Genomic DNA, 14937 nt, shown 5'->3' with positions numbered 1-14937 from the left:
AGCCTTCTTACCCTGCCTCGCCCATTCCTTCCCAGGGAAACCACAAGAAAGGCTCCTGCCCGTGTTGTCCCTGACCAGTCTGCGTCCTTCCCCACGCTGTCCTCACACCGTGGTATACCCCCTTCTCTTGGGATCTGTGAGTAAAACAAACTATCTTTTCAATGGCAGTCATGTCTTTTTCTTTTTTGTTTTAATTAGTTTTGATTGAGTAGAGCTGCTTTGGCAGTCATCTCTTGATCTGTTGGCCGCACCATACATAAATAATTTTAAAAACCTGTATTTTAAAAACATGTACCTCAAGAGAAAGGAAGACAGGCTAGCAAAAGACCAGTCTGGCCCCTGTGCTCAGGGCATTGTTCAAATGGAGTTGGATGAAATTTAGTTGTTCTGTCAGTTATATTTAGCAAAACTGTCACGTTTAACTGTTTCAGGAAAAAAGCATGATTTTACGATAAAGCACTGATTTTACTGGATAAGACGGTACTAGATAGAGTTGCTAGGGATAGCTGTGATGAGGGTACCATAGTATGTTATATGTCACAAAAGATGTAGGGTTTTTAGGGGCCCTTGACTTCCAAAGCACAGTTTGAGTCCTACTGTAAAGATAGTCTATAAAGAAAATGAAAGGGGCTTCCCTGGTGGCGCAGTGGTTGAGAGTCCGCCTGCCGATGCAGGGGACACGGGTTCGTGCCCCGGTCCGGGAGGATCCCACATGCCGCGGAGCGGCTGGGCCCGTGAGCCATGGCCGCTGAGCCTGCGCGTCCGGAGCCTGTGCTCCCCAATGGCAGAGGCCACAACAGTGAGAGGCCCGCGTACCACAAAAAAAAAAAAAGAAAAAGAAAAAAAAAAAAGAAAATGAAAGGACTCCCCACTCACTTAAACAATAATAGTAAAGTTTTTTTTAACCAAGTGCTCTGGATTCTCATATATTCCATTAAAACTGCACTGCAGGAGATTCAGTATGAAAAGCAAAGTCCCCATGATACTGTATTCTCATCTTGGGCTCACCTCTCTCTATATCTCTGGAGTAAAAGCTAGTCAAAACTAGTTTAACTTGACTTTGTGTATCTAGCAGGTGCCACCCAGTAGGTGCTGAATATTTAGTCACTGACTGAAGAAACGTTTCTTACCTTCTTTGGAAAACAGTGTAAGAGATGACATAGAACTCAAAGATGCCCATTTAAGGGGTTAAGTGAATAGGTGGCTGGTTTTGGAGCTGAGAATTAAAGCTACTTCCTCTGACCCAAACCATGACAATCCCAGGGAGAAATGTAAGACCTCTGTTTGATGGCCGCGCACATCTTGGCATCTCCTGCCCTTTAGCTGACCTCTAACTCCTGTCCAATTCTGCAATCCTCTGGTTAGGAGCTGGCCATCAGTTTGCATGGGCGAGGCAGTGTCCTGTGACAAGTGGCTGAGCCCCTGGGGTGACCAGGGTGCCACACAGTGACACTTACCAAGGGCTCCAGCTCCTTGCGGTCTATGAGGTTCATCTCAGTGACGAAGTAATAGAAGTGTTTGTAGCAGGTATTGACGTGGGCCTCCGCACCCATCACAATGACCCGGTCGAAGTGGTGGATGTAGACGTGGACGAAGACCCGGAAGAGGCGACACAGGATCTTCTTGCAGATCTGCAGGAAGTTCTTTGGGAAGGGAACACCTAGAGAAAGGGAAAAAGGAAACAAAACCATGATGGGGAAGCTCTGGCAGGCCCCGAGCACACGTGTGAGGCTGGAGAACAGTCCTGGACCCGGGCTTCTGGGCCAGCCTGCAGATGCCTGGCTCTGTGTGGGCAGCTGCATTGGACATTGTCTGAAAAAGTGGCTAAAATGGTGTTAAATTCAAACACCAACAACCACGAAAAGACCAAAAAAATGAACAAAGAGGGCCAGGTTTGTTTCTTTGGTTATATCTTTTTTGGTGCAGATAGACGCACAGAAATATTTATTTTTAGATAGAAACAGGCACTCTCCCTTCTTGCTTTTTTACTTTTCCCACTTTTTAGAGCCCAAGAAAGTTCCTTTTCCTCTTATCTCTAATATAAGAAAACTGGTAGAAGGAGGGCGATGATCCAGGGAGACTGGCACTCCTTGACACAGAGTAATAGGGAGCGGTGAGGACTGCAGCAAATTAGAAAGCCCTTTCTCGTCAAAGGAAGCAGCCGCTGCACAACTCAGTCAGTGGTGGCCAGATGGCCACAGAAGCCCGGGGCTGCGAGATCTGGTTTTGCAAGATGATTCAGAAATCTGGGGTTCTATATGAACTATCTGGAGTTCTATTTTTAAAAGGATAGAAATTAACCTGACATTTAAAAAAGAAAAAAATACCGCAGGTCAAAACAAAACATCTTCCTAGGATAACTCGGCCTGCAGACTACCAGTTTGCAAATTCTGATCCAAACTTTTTCTGAGATACACTGTTTCGGAGGTGGGCAAATGCAACAAAACTTCATGGAAACTTCGCATTATACTTATTGTCACCTCATCTCCTTGAGGGAAGGTAAGAGTTGGGGGTTGTTTTTCCTAACACAGACTGGGTGAGGGGACAGAGGAATCACCCAGATTTCCTGTCTGATGACCACTACTCCCAGCTTGGTCAGAGCAACAAATAGCAGAATCCCAAGCCCACTTCCTTTCTACTTCTCAGACACTGCTTAAACTCTTGGTATTTACACTGTTCTTAAGCAGTGACGTCATGGATTCCAAAGTTAAATAGCCTTTGAATTCCTATTGCGCTCCTCTTCCAGCCGTAGGACCACAGACAAGTTATTTAACCTCTCTGAGCTTCAGTTTCTCCATATGTAGGGTGCAGGTAAAATTGCCAATTGTCCTGAGGATTAGAAGTGACACCCCTGTGACTTTTGGTTTTCTGTCCGTTAAGGAGGAGTCAAAACAAGGCCTTTTTTGCATGGCCAGGAGTGTCAGCATGACTAAAACCCTCCTACAGCGCCCAGGACAGAGTAAGCGCTTGCTAAAGGGAATGACACCTCTCTGGCCTGCTCTCTGCTTTGTAGATCTGGAACATCTAGCTGTTGTTATAAGGCAAGTAATTACCCTTATCAGGAAAAGGCAGACATGACCACCAGCCGTTTGGCAGAATTGCAGAGCTGCGCTCAGGGCATGTCCCTGGTCCCCAGCAAGCCTGGAGTTTTGCTGTCCGTGCCTCCACAGGGTCCCAGTGGCAGCTGTCTGGTGAGAGACACTGTAACGGGATCACCTGGGACACCGAGGGCAGGATGAGCGACGGAACACAGCTGGCAGCTGGCAGAGGCAGGAATCTGCCTCCCCAGGGTCCGGCAATGATATTGGCTTTTCTTCCAAAACAAAGTGGCAACATATCAAATGAACCCAAGGGAGAGACTTGGGCACAGCTTGGCAGCTGACTGTCTGGGCAACAGATGCTGGGGTTTGAGGGTGGGGTGATGTAAAGCTGGCCCAAGGTGGAGGGCAGCTCCCCGCCAGAGCGGCTAGGTGGTTATCTCTGCTGAAGGGGGGTCCAGTGAAAACCTCTGCTGCCAGGCTGGGAGAAGGTCTAGAGGCTTCAAAGAAGCCTGAGATCCAGAGGTGATGGAATCCCCCATTATCCATATTCAAGTGTTGATTATGTTCCCATCAGAACGGGAGTCCTGGAACCACACGGACACAACAGCAGAGGTTGACATGTGTTACTTTCGCAACCTGTCCGTGATGTAGGTTTTACTAGTCCTGTATCACAGATGAATTAACACCAAGCACAGATTAACTTGCTCCAGGCCACTTAGGTAAACAGTGGCAGGGCTGGGATTTGGACCAAGTCAGCCTGATTCTAAAATTTAACAGATCTGGTTATGTTTGGAGTGTGACTCTCTTTGCCAAGGATAAAAGCACAGCTTAATTGCTAAATGCAACGAGGCATCTAAAGATTAGTCTTTGGTGGCACAGAAATATAATTTTTAAAAAGGAGAGGGGTGAGGAGAGAAGGGTGAAAAAAGTCCAAACCCTTGGGAGCCACAGATCCGAGTTACTAAGAGGTCAGCTAATACTCTGAGGCCCCAAGGAGAGATCTGTTTTCTCTGCCGGTGCCTTAGACGATGGACCTGGGACTAAGAGTAAAAGCCAACATTTACTGAGCATGTAACAAGTCTAGGTACTATTATTGTTTCCATCTCATAAATGAGGAAACAGACTCAGAAAATTAAGTAGCTTACCCGGGTCATGCAGCTAGCAAATAGCGGAGGGGTTTAGACCCAGGATTGTCTAACTCCAAAGCCCATGAGTACCCACTACTCTGAAATCTGGAGATGTTGCTCTGGGACTCTGCACACACTTCCAGCTCCCAAGCCCTTCCTTCCTGGGTGGCCTGAATCCCCCCAGGGGCGTTCACCTTTCACGTCACCAGCTGCTAGGGGACACAGGGATGGGGGGTTTCAGCTGTGCCAGTTCGTCTGCTTGACCTTTAAAGCTGGTGCCCACACCCCACACACTGACTGAAGGTAAGGCAAAATCTTGGGACACACCAAGGATGTTCATGGCACTTGTTGGGTCCCTCTAGAGTGTCCCCAATCTGCATCCCCCCACACCCCTCAAGTCCCTACATCTGATCAGCTTTGAGCTCTTGGCTCTGCCCTCCATTCCACACCTGGTCTCTGGCCTTGCCTTTGGCCTTGCACTTGGTTTGCTCTTGCCTCTCGCATTTGGGCTATGGCTGGGAATGATCTTCACAGTATAGAGAAGAGCTGATTTAGAGTCTGGAAGACCTAGATTAAAATCCTAGCCCTGTAACTTACTAGCTGTATAGGCAAGTGACTTCATCACTCTACTTCATTACAAAATGGAGAAAAACATTTACTTTCTAGGGTTCTTATAATAGTATCTGTAATGTGTCTGGCACATGGTGGGAACTTTGAGATGAAGTCCTACTTTTGTTATTTTCCACTTGAACTCCTTGGGTAGGTAGGACCCCAGCCTCAAATCTCTTGGCTCTGGCTGCTAAGTTGGCCCTGACTCTTCCACCATCCCCTTCCTTACATGTAATTCATTCTTCAAAAGCAAACATTGCAAATGGTTCAAGTAAGGACATGCTCAGCATGCACCATAGTCACCCCCAGGCCAACATGGGAAGCTGAGAAGTCCTAGGCTGGATTCGTAGGGAGCCTAAGAACCCTGGTGGGTTCCCTGCTAAGCCAGAGATAAAATCCCAGCTCACAGAGTGTGGGGTTAAGAATAAGAAAGCTCTGTGGCATTTGGGAAATTCACTCAATATTATTGATGGTTCAGGGTCCAATTCTACAGTTTGTATACTATCTTAGCCCTTTTCTCCCTTTCTCTTCTGCCTTCCAAGTGTTCAGATTTGTGTGTGTGTGTGAAGACCTTAAATAAACCGTCAGAAGGTGGAAAGTGGAAGATCTCACCCCTCTGGATGGCCACCACTTTGGTGGACCCTGGAACTCTCATCCTGTGTAACTGGCCTCACGGCAGCAAGACAGGGTAAGACTCAGTGCTGATCTTCTCCTTTTCCTGACAGGCTCCAGAGGGACCAGTTCATGACAATTAATTTATCTGAGGGTTTCTTGTCTTCATGGTGCCGGTAAGAAGTATCTAATCTCCATTAAATAGCCACAGAAAAATGAACCCTGAGAGAGGCCTGCTATGTGTATGTGTGATGTCATTTATTCCCAGTGAAATCCCGAGCTGTGATACTATTATTTCAGCAATTTTTTTTTTTTAATGTAACTGTGGCTTAGTTCAGCTAAAGTGTTTGCCTGTCCCCACAGATAAAAGGATGTAGAGATTTGACTCCAACAACTCGGGCCCTTTCTTTGGCATCCTGCAGTTACACTCCATGGCACAGCGAAAGTCACTGTTAAGATGACCATTTTCTGACCTCCACTGAGCTCGGTACCTGGCTTGCAGAGGAAGCTCAAAACAATGTTTGTTTGTTTTCGATAAATACAGGCTAACAGTAGGAAGAACGAAAGGCTAATGAACCATCTCAAATGGACACTGGGCTTGTTGTTAGCATGGCAGCCTGAACCTGAGGAGAACGTGCAAGGAAGGCTCTGGGCAGAGGGCAGCCTATGTGTTCCAAGGGGCACCAATGACCCAGCTCAGGACTATATCCAACCCCATCCTTTTGGCCCTTCTGCTTCTTTGAATACATAAGGCACTGGGGACCCTCCACTTTCGTACTTCCCAAGGTCTGTGTTAAAAGTGACTAATTCTGGGAGATCCTTGGCTAAAAAAGAGGATCACGAGGTCAAGTATACTAGTCAAAATGCTGCTTTTATAAATGTTTGCAATATACCTAAAAATAGTAAAGGATCTGAGAATTCCTGTAGCCAAAAGTCCTATTTAACTCTGGAACCCCCTTTTTCCTGTAATAGCTATTGGTTTAAAAGAGTCTGTAATCAGACTTCCCAGGTTTCATTTCTGGCTCTACTACCTATTAACAAGGTAACCATATGCAAACGGCTTCGTATCTCTAAGCTGCAGTTTCCTCAACTGGAAAGAAACAGGGATATTTATGTTATCTGTAGCTCAGGGGGTTGTTGTGAGGATTACCTACACACACGTAAAAGGCTTTGCTAATACTTTGCAGATACGAAGCACTCTGGTGCACTGTTAGTTTCAGTATCTCATGGACCAAATGTTCTTTGTAACATACTTCGGGATTAAATTCCTCCTGCATATTTATTTTCAGGAGGGCAGTCTTGGTATTAATCCATCAATCCAGAACTTGCAAAGAATTTTGAGTGGTAGGTACTCAATTAAGCCCTGGATGATATTTGACTTTGCATTATTTTTTACAAATTTCTCATATTTATGTCTTGTATTACTGTAAGTTCCCTGAACAAAGGGGCTGTTTTATACTTTGATTCCATCTTTAAAAGCACCTGGCACAGGGCTAGGTAAGGAACACTCATCATTCAAAGTTGAATCATAAGACAGCAGTGATCTTATTTAGTCAAGATGTGAATCCATCATCGCCTATTTGGGGGAGGAAAAAAGCCTACAGCAGAAATGATAGCTTTTTGCCAGAGTCTTGATATGGTCCTGGCATGCAAGGCGACACAATGCTCTTCTATGGAGGAGAGCTCTGAGATGGAGAACGTTTTCATCTAGCCTAGTGGGTGGGAAGAAAGAATCTGAAACTCCTTTTTTTTATCATTAAAACCTCCCTTTTTTACCTTTCAATATAGTTTTTCAGGGGGGTGATAGTTAATTTTCAGTCACTGTACTCAATTAGAAAGTTAATGCCAGACAATATTAACCAGAAGTCATAACTGAAATAGACTGCATATCTGAAGGATTTGGAGTTAAACTTTGACTAGTCTTATAATAACCCAGACAAACCTTCTGACAGTAATCTCAGACAGATATGTATTGATTATATAGAAAACAACTTTTGGAATAGGTTAGAGAGGCTTTTTTTTTTTTTTTTTTTTGGCCATGCCATGCAGCATGAGGAACTTGCCAGACTAGGGATCGAACCCGTGCCCCCTCCATGGAAGCGCGGAGTCTTAACCACTGGACCGCCAGGGAAATCCCTATAGAAAACAACCTTTGAGCAGAAGGTCTCTACATGATTTGCAAGCACGATTGATCTCAGAGCCTCTCCTTCCTCTACCCTACCCTGAGCCATAGCCCCTGACTCTCAGATTCAAGCTGGGAAGTTTCAGACTCCAAGAAGCTGGCTCGAAATGAGAAGACGTGTTCAGATGAGCTTCAGAAAGAGGTGATAGACATCTAGGTGTTCAAGGATAGATCTGGATGGCTCGGGGCAGGCCGTGTGGCTTGGTCTCTGCAAATGGGATCAGTGAGTCTAAAACGGGACCAGGCTGAACTCAGATTCCAGAATGAGCCCAGGCAAGATGCCTGGGCTGAGGTCAGAATCCCAGACCAATCTCTCACATGTTCCACAGGAATTTGCTCAACAATTAGACTCAAAGCAAGACTAGAGTTTGCTAAGTGATCAGGCCAAGGAGAAGGCCAGCCAGAGAATTGGGGTGAAGGAGGAGGGTGCAATGAGCCTGTGGGGCTTGGAGACCCTCTTGAAGGCCCGACCAGGCAGCTTCACGGCTCTGTTTCTGCTGATGGTGAGGACCTGGTACTCAGCCGGGAACCAGCATCTGACAGAGCCCTGCTGAGTTTATGAATGTGTCTAACCACAAACTTTCTGATCTCCAAGCCACATTGAGTGTGAGAGCTAAATTGAGCATGGAATATAATAATTTCTCTGGGGCCCCATGGGGATTTGCCTTTCATCTCTGACTCAGTAACTATTCTTTCTCCCACACAGAATTGAATAAAAATTCCAGTAATTTCTGAGCTTCAATCCATTTTCTTTCTTCCTCATCCCCTCCCCTCCCCTCCCTTTCACTTAGCCCCCAAATGCCCCATTCAATCCTTCCTTTTCAGGCACCTCTGGAAAAAAAAAAAACAAGAAGTTGTCTAAATGGCTTGTGTTTTTATCTTTTATCCTGTTAGGGAAGCTGCAAAAGGAGAGAGTCCCTCAGAGAATGCAGAGATGCTATGACAGGGCCACAGGTGGGAGGGAGATGGAGGTCCCAAAGTCAAACAAGACCCAGGCGGCAATTTCCAAGCTAGCTGCTACCCATTCTTGTTTTCATGGTTTTTCTCTTTTTTCTTCTGGAGAGAAAGCCAGATGCTTAGGGCTGAGAACCTGGTCTCTGACGGCACTGGGTTGAACCTGGGCTGTGGAGCTCTGGAGAGGAGGGCCTCAAAGCCTGTCTACAGGGACACCAAAGAACTGGCCCCAGAACATCCCAGGTTCCACAAGCAGCTGACAGACATTCCAGCCTGTCGTTCACCTAGCTAATGCCTCTTCCTTCTGTAGAGCTCAGCTGAAGGCCTCCCATCATCCCCAGACTCAGGTTGCCTGGCATGTGCCATCTGCTCCTGTAACTCTCCTGAGCACAGATCCCAGATGGCAATTGCACACTGACCTGTGTGGGTACTGGCTCAGGTCTGCCACCCCCTCCAGACTGTACGCTCCCTGAGGGCAGGGAGTGCATCCATGCTCCTCCCAGAAGGATGCTTAGAGCCCAGAGCGGAGGTACACCAAAATCAAAGCTCAGAAAGGTGCAGGGACTGACTGGCCCGGGGTTTAGAGCTAGTTTGTGATGAAAAGGGGTCTGAATTCAAGTCTGTCTGATTCCAGAGCCTATGCTCTTTCCACTCTGCCAGGAAACTGGATGGGATTCTTACGGCTCGTTTCATCTCTTGCCAATCCAACTGGCAGAATTGGAGAAGCCAAATCTGTTAAAAGATGAAGGTGGAAAAGGGCATATTGGCTCTTACTTCCCCAAAGGCATGTGTCATTCGTGGACACTGGTTAAGTGTCTGGCTCTGGTGTCAATCACTGGTTTCAGGCTGCAGCTGTGGAACTCCCCTGATACTTGCCCGGGAGTGAGTTTGCTAACTTCTAAAAGGCTCGGTTTCCTTATCTGAGGAATGAGGATAATTATACCTGGTAGTTGGTGAGATTGGGAGGATTAAACACAGAGCCTAGGGCCAGCAGGCTTTCAGAGGCATTTGGCAAAGGGCCGCTCATGTTATTGCTGCTCTAAAAGGTGAGACTCTTCCTCATCAGAGTCTAGGGTGGGGGAGGGCAAATGAAATGGCACAGACGGAGCTGCCTTTTCTCTAAAGGACAAACTCTTCCTGGAAAGCAGATTTGGACCCAAGGTGATATACGGAAACACCGTGTGAACTGTCCGAGGAGCTTCCACGTGACACGAGATGAAGCCTAGTGCCTTGGTTAATCTAATCCCTTGGGGACCCCAATGGCACGTCAGTAACAACAACCAGAAATGCCTATCTTGAGCTCCTTCACACTGTCACTCCTGTCTGAGAGCATCTGTGCTGTCCTTTGGGTCTTTGGGGGCCAGTACCAGGAGTGTGCATGTGAAAATCCCTCTACAAGTCATAAAAACCACTCATTCTCAATAGCTCGTGAATAAAAGCAACATCCCACACACGTGGGAAAAGAAAACAGGCCTCCTCCGGCAGCGTGGCTGAGAACATACCATTTCCAAGATACTTGCAAAACAAAACACAATTGGATCACAATGAAGAAAGAAAAAGAAAGAAACCTTAACAACATAAACCTACTTCTTAAAAATCCTCTCCTAATAGTTTATTCTCTTGCCCATTCCATCCACATTCTCCTGCCTCCTGCAAAACGTATACATATATATTTATCTAAAGAAGCCTCATACTCTTGCTGATGAAAATTCAGCTTTGGAGGGCCGATTCTTCTAAGCAGATGTTTTGTGTTATCTCAGTGCATTCCTCAAGAAAGTGTCTGTACACCATGCCAAGGAAAACAATCCTGTGGAGCAAGACTTTGTTCCTCTGCCTGAAAAAAAAAGGCCCCAAACAAGCTGACAGCTGCAAATGGTTAGAAATAAACTGGCTACTACTCTCTTCCCCAGCTGCCCCTCGCCCCAACCCCGAGTTACCCTCGGACCCATTACCACACTGGCCGGACCAAAAAAAGGGAAAACAGAATAGCAAGTGATGATACATTCTAAACAGACTGTTAATTCCCTCAGACGTGCCATTTGCGAGGCAGAGGAAGTGCTGTTTCAGCCAGCCAAAGGAGCCTGCCTGTCACCTGCCCCTTCCTGTCCCCAGCGCCACTTCTCTGCTGCTGGAAGCTCCTTTTTTTTTTTTTTTTTTTTTTTTGCGGTACGCGGGCCTCTCACTGCTGTAGCCTCTCCCGTTGCGGAGCACAGGCTCCGGACGCGCAGGCTCAGCGGCCGTGGCTCACGGGCCCAGCCGCTCCATGGCATGTGGGATCTTCCCGGACCGGGGCACGAACCCGTGTCCCCTGCATCAGCAGGTGGACTCTCAACCACTGCACCACCAGGGAAGCCCTAGAAGCTCCTTCTTATTCGCGTCCCCATCTCCAGGTTGGCTGGCTGCCTTCCCTCGCTCTGTCCTGGCGTGGAGGTGGAAGTACATCAAGAGAGACCCAAGAAGACCTGAGAAAGGCATTCATTCACTATGCATTGGCAATAAAAGCCATTAAAGATGAATTCTAGCTAGTTCAGACCTGCCGCGTTTGCTGAAAATCAAATGGCCCAAATGAGATAGAGCTGAGAACATGGTGCTCATGAACCTCATTAGAACTGGAAAGTCAGACAGAAGCACCAGCACTTTGATCATCAGCCCCAGTCAGAATTTGAAAATGACTCAGCCTCCCGGTCGTGGATGATCTGTTGTGAGTATTTTCACAAATAAAACTTTTCTTTATTCACCAGAATCTTCCTTCCATTATGTGCAGGGCACTGAAAACCCAGTCTTGTCGAGGTGTGGTGTATATGTATATATGTATGTGTACATACACATACATATACACAATGGAATATTACTCAGCCATAAAAAGAATGAAATAGGGCCTCCCTGGTGGCGCAGTGGTTGAGAGTCCGCCTGCCGATGCAGGGGATACGGGTTCGTGCCCCGATCTGGGAGGATCCCATATGCCGCGGAGCGGCTGGGCCCGTGAGCCATGGCCGCTGGGCCTGCGCATCCGGAGCCTGTGCTCCGCAACGGGAGAGGCCACAACAGTGAGAGGCCCGCATACCGCAAAAAGAAAAAAAAAAAAAAAAAAAGAAAAAAAAAAAAAGAAAAAAGAATGAAATAATGCCATTTGCAGCAACATGGATGGACCTAGAGATTATCAATCATCCTAAGTGAAGTAAGTCAGACAAAGACAAATATCATATGACATCACTTATATGTGGAATCTAAAAAATAATACAAATCAACTTACTTACAAAACAGAAATAAGACTCAGACATAGGAAATAAACTTATGGTTACTAAAGGGGAAAGTGGGGGAGGGATAAATTAGGAGTATGGGATTAACAGATACACACCACTATATATATAATAGACAACAAGGATTTACAACAAGGATTTATTTATTTATATTGAATATAGCACAGGGAACTATATTCAATATCTTCTAATAACCTATAATGGAAAAGAATCTGAAGTTGTACACCTGAAACTAACACAATATTGTAAATCAACTATAGTTAAATTTTTTTAAATACAGAAAAATACACACACAAAATACACACACACACACACACACACACACACACACACACACACAAAATACCAAGTCTTGTCCGAATAGTTTCTAATCTATAAACTTCTCTCCAGCCCCACGGCCACTTCCCTAGGTCAAGCCACCATCACCTCCTGCCTGGTTGGCTGTGGCTCCCCCTTACTGGAGCTTCCTTCCTTTACTCTTGGATTTCTTCTCCTGTCCCCAGGCAGTGGCCTTGGAGTCACAGTCTGAAAACCACTGTGCTATGGAAAGATCCCCCAGGGAACTGCTATTGGCCCATGTTTAACCTTGTCAAGTCCAAGGCCATAAGGCTGCAATGAAAATTAATACCCATTTAACTTTTCACACCTAGCAGATCTCAGATGCATCTTTCTATTAACTTTTCACCCATACTGGAAAAGAACACCTCCTCAAATTGTATTTTATATTTATATCGAAGAACCTATTTTCATATAAATAGAAAACTATCAGATAGGTCATTTTCCAGAGTTACTAAAGTTTGAAATAAGCCAGGATTGATTGAGAAACAAATAATTCTGGGATACATGATTGGGGAAGGCAGGGGAGAGGGAAAAGATAGCAAAAGTAATCCATCCTTTTGAGAAACGCGGATCCAGAAAGAACAATGATTGGATCCCAACTTGAGGGGTGCTTTGCAGAGCCAAAAGGGAACACGAAGAAATTGATCTGAGGCAGGGGTGTAACTGTTGGGGGATCTTCTCCAGACAGAAAGGGTCTAAGAAAGGAAAACTTGCCAAAGAAGTTCAGAGCAGACTCTGAATGCAAAGACCCACCCTGCATGAGGCTGAAGGGGATGCAAGTGGATGCAGATGACTCTTTGCATCTGAGCTGGAAGGGTTCTGGCAGGGACTGAGAAAAATTGGTGGGTCATTGCATTTGCATGTAAGACCCAATGAAGGTACGTTAGTGGGTTAGGGATGAAACCAGAAATGTAGCTTTTAAATCTGATCACTGGGTCAAAGTAGAGCTAAATTCATGGACTAAACTGTATATCTGTAAAGTACTTACTTGAATATGGTCTTAACCAGAAATCACTTATTCAAATGCCTTCAAGGGTCAGTAAGGGACATAAAAGCGTCAAGTAGGCTGGCTGTAATACAATAGGGAATGGCACAGACTGTGACAACCTGGACAGTGCTTTATGCAGGAAAGAAAAATTGTCTCAGCCTTAGCTAACTGTGTTGAGCAGGAATATGGGTCCAGGATTGCCAGAACTTCTGGTCTTTCAAGAGAATCGGAAGTCTAGATTCTAATGTGAAATCTCTTCATAGTTAAACGTTGGTAGTTTAAAAACATTAAACAATTTTTTAAAACATTTTATTTTTAATGTAATTTATTTTTACATAGTTAACTCAGCCTGGAAAAGTTGACTCTCTATGACAGCTTAAGTTTTAAATTTTACGTTAAAAATTTTTATATTACATTGCATTTTTAATTTACATTAAAATTTTTTTTTAATTTTAGAATTTTAAAAATTAAAAAATACCTTGTAGCAATGAGCACCTGCAACATCCAGATCTTATTGTCTAAGACCATTCTTCAAAAAGGGGAATCAGGGCTCCTTGGAGAAATAGCTGATTCTAAGGCTGGGGCAGGAAATATAACAGAACACTTTGTAGCGCCAGAAAGAAAGGGAGTCCTCGATAAACACACAACAATGGAGGTGTGTCCAAGGGACCCTGGAGGCAACCTGAAAGAGCTCCTGCAAGGCCGAAGCTGGAATTTGAGCAAGAAAATAAATGGAGTAGTATTAGATTATAACCAAAAGTATAAAATAAATACCCACGAGTCCAGACTGATAGAAATAAATGATTGAATAAATAAGTGGGGAACAGACAAATTGCAGCAGAATTCCAAATAATTTACGTAGTGACTTTCTCCTGAAGAAGGTGGAACTCCTTTCCGTAGCCTTGACTGTGGGGTATGTCAGGTGACTCGCTTCCAAAGAGTGCAGTTTGGAAAGGGAGGTGGGAAGAGTAACTTTAAAATGGAGAAACCTGGCAGACACAACGTTGGCCAGGTAACTAAGGTCAATGCCATCACTGATTAGTTTCTTGGCATGTTCTTGGCATATACCTTTGATACGATGTGAGGAAAATGTCACTTCAGCTCTGTGGACTTCTGACCCAAAACCCATAACCCCAATGGAACCATGAGAAAAATATTAGACAAACCCAAATTCAGGGACATTCTACAAAACATTTACCAGCAATCCTTTAAATTGTCCAAGTCATCAAAAACAAGTAAAGTTTGAGAAAACGGCAGCTCAGAAGGGTGTAAGGAGACGTGACAACTAAATGTAATGTGGTATCCTGGATAGAATCCAGGAACAGGAAAAGGGCATTAGGGAAAAACTTCTAAAATCTGAATACTGTGTGTGGAGTTTAGTTAATGAAAATGTACTGATGTTAGTTCCTCATTTGTGACAAATGTCTTATAAATGTAACATAAGATGTTCCTAACACGGGAAACTGGACGAGTTATATGTGGAACTCTCTGTCTTATCTTTGCAATTTTTCTGCAAATATAAAACTCTTCTAAATAAAAAGTTTATTTATATTAAAAAAAAAAAAACCACTCTGTGGGCCAAAAATATTCAATAGGGTCCAGGGGCCATGAGTTTGTACCCTTTGGCTTATGCACTGACAATTCTGTTTCCTGATGACACTCTCTGATCAGAACTGGCTACATAATTTGCGGAGGCCCTTTTTCAAAAATTATAAAGAATTTCAAGATGGCAACAGCAAATATTAAACCAAGCATGGGGCTTTTCTGAGGGCAGGTCCTGTGTGACCATACAGGTTCCATGTCTGGGAAGCCAACCATTTCTGAT

General features: G+C 45.0%; 1 protein-coding gene across 1 annotated transcript in view; it reads right to left on the bottom strand.

The window, feature by feature from the left end:
* MOB3B (MOB kinase activator 3B) overlaps window positions 1-14937 on the bottom strand; it is a 124007-nt gene that overhangs the window by 29524 nt on the left and 79546 nt on the right. The window contains exon 2 of the mRNA XM_060101658.1: window positions 1458-1660. Coding sequence (XP_059957641.1) covers window positions 1458-1660 — 203 coding nt within the window. The remainder of the gene's footprint in view (window positions 1-1457; window positions 1661-14937) is intronic.

This window comes from Mesoplodon densirostris, chromosome 6, assembly GCF_025265405.1.
Source record: "Mesoplodon densirostris isolate mMesDen1 chromosome 6, mMesDen1 primary haplotype, whole genome shotgun sequence".
Lineage (NCBI taxonomy): Eukaryota > Metazoa > Chordata > Mammalia > Artiodactyla > Ziphiidae > Mesoplodon > Mesoplodon densirostris.
The sequence above is the reverse complement of the archived record's forward strand: the minus strand, read 5'-3'. Positions and strand labels throughout refer to the sequence as shown.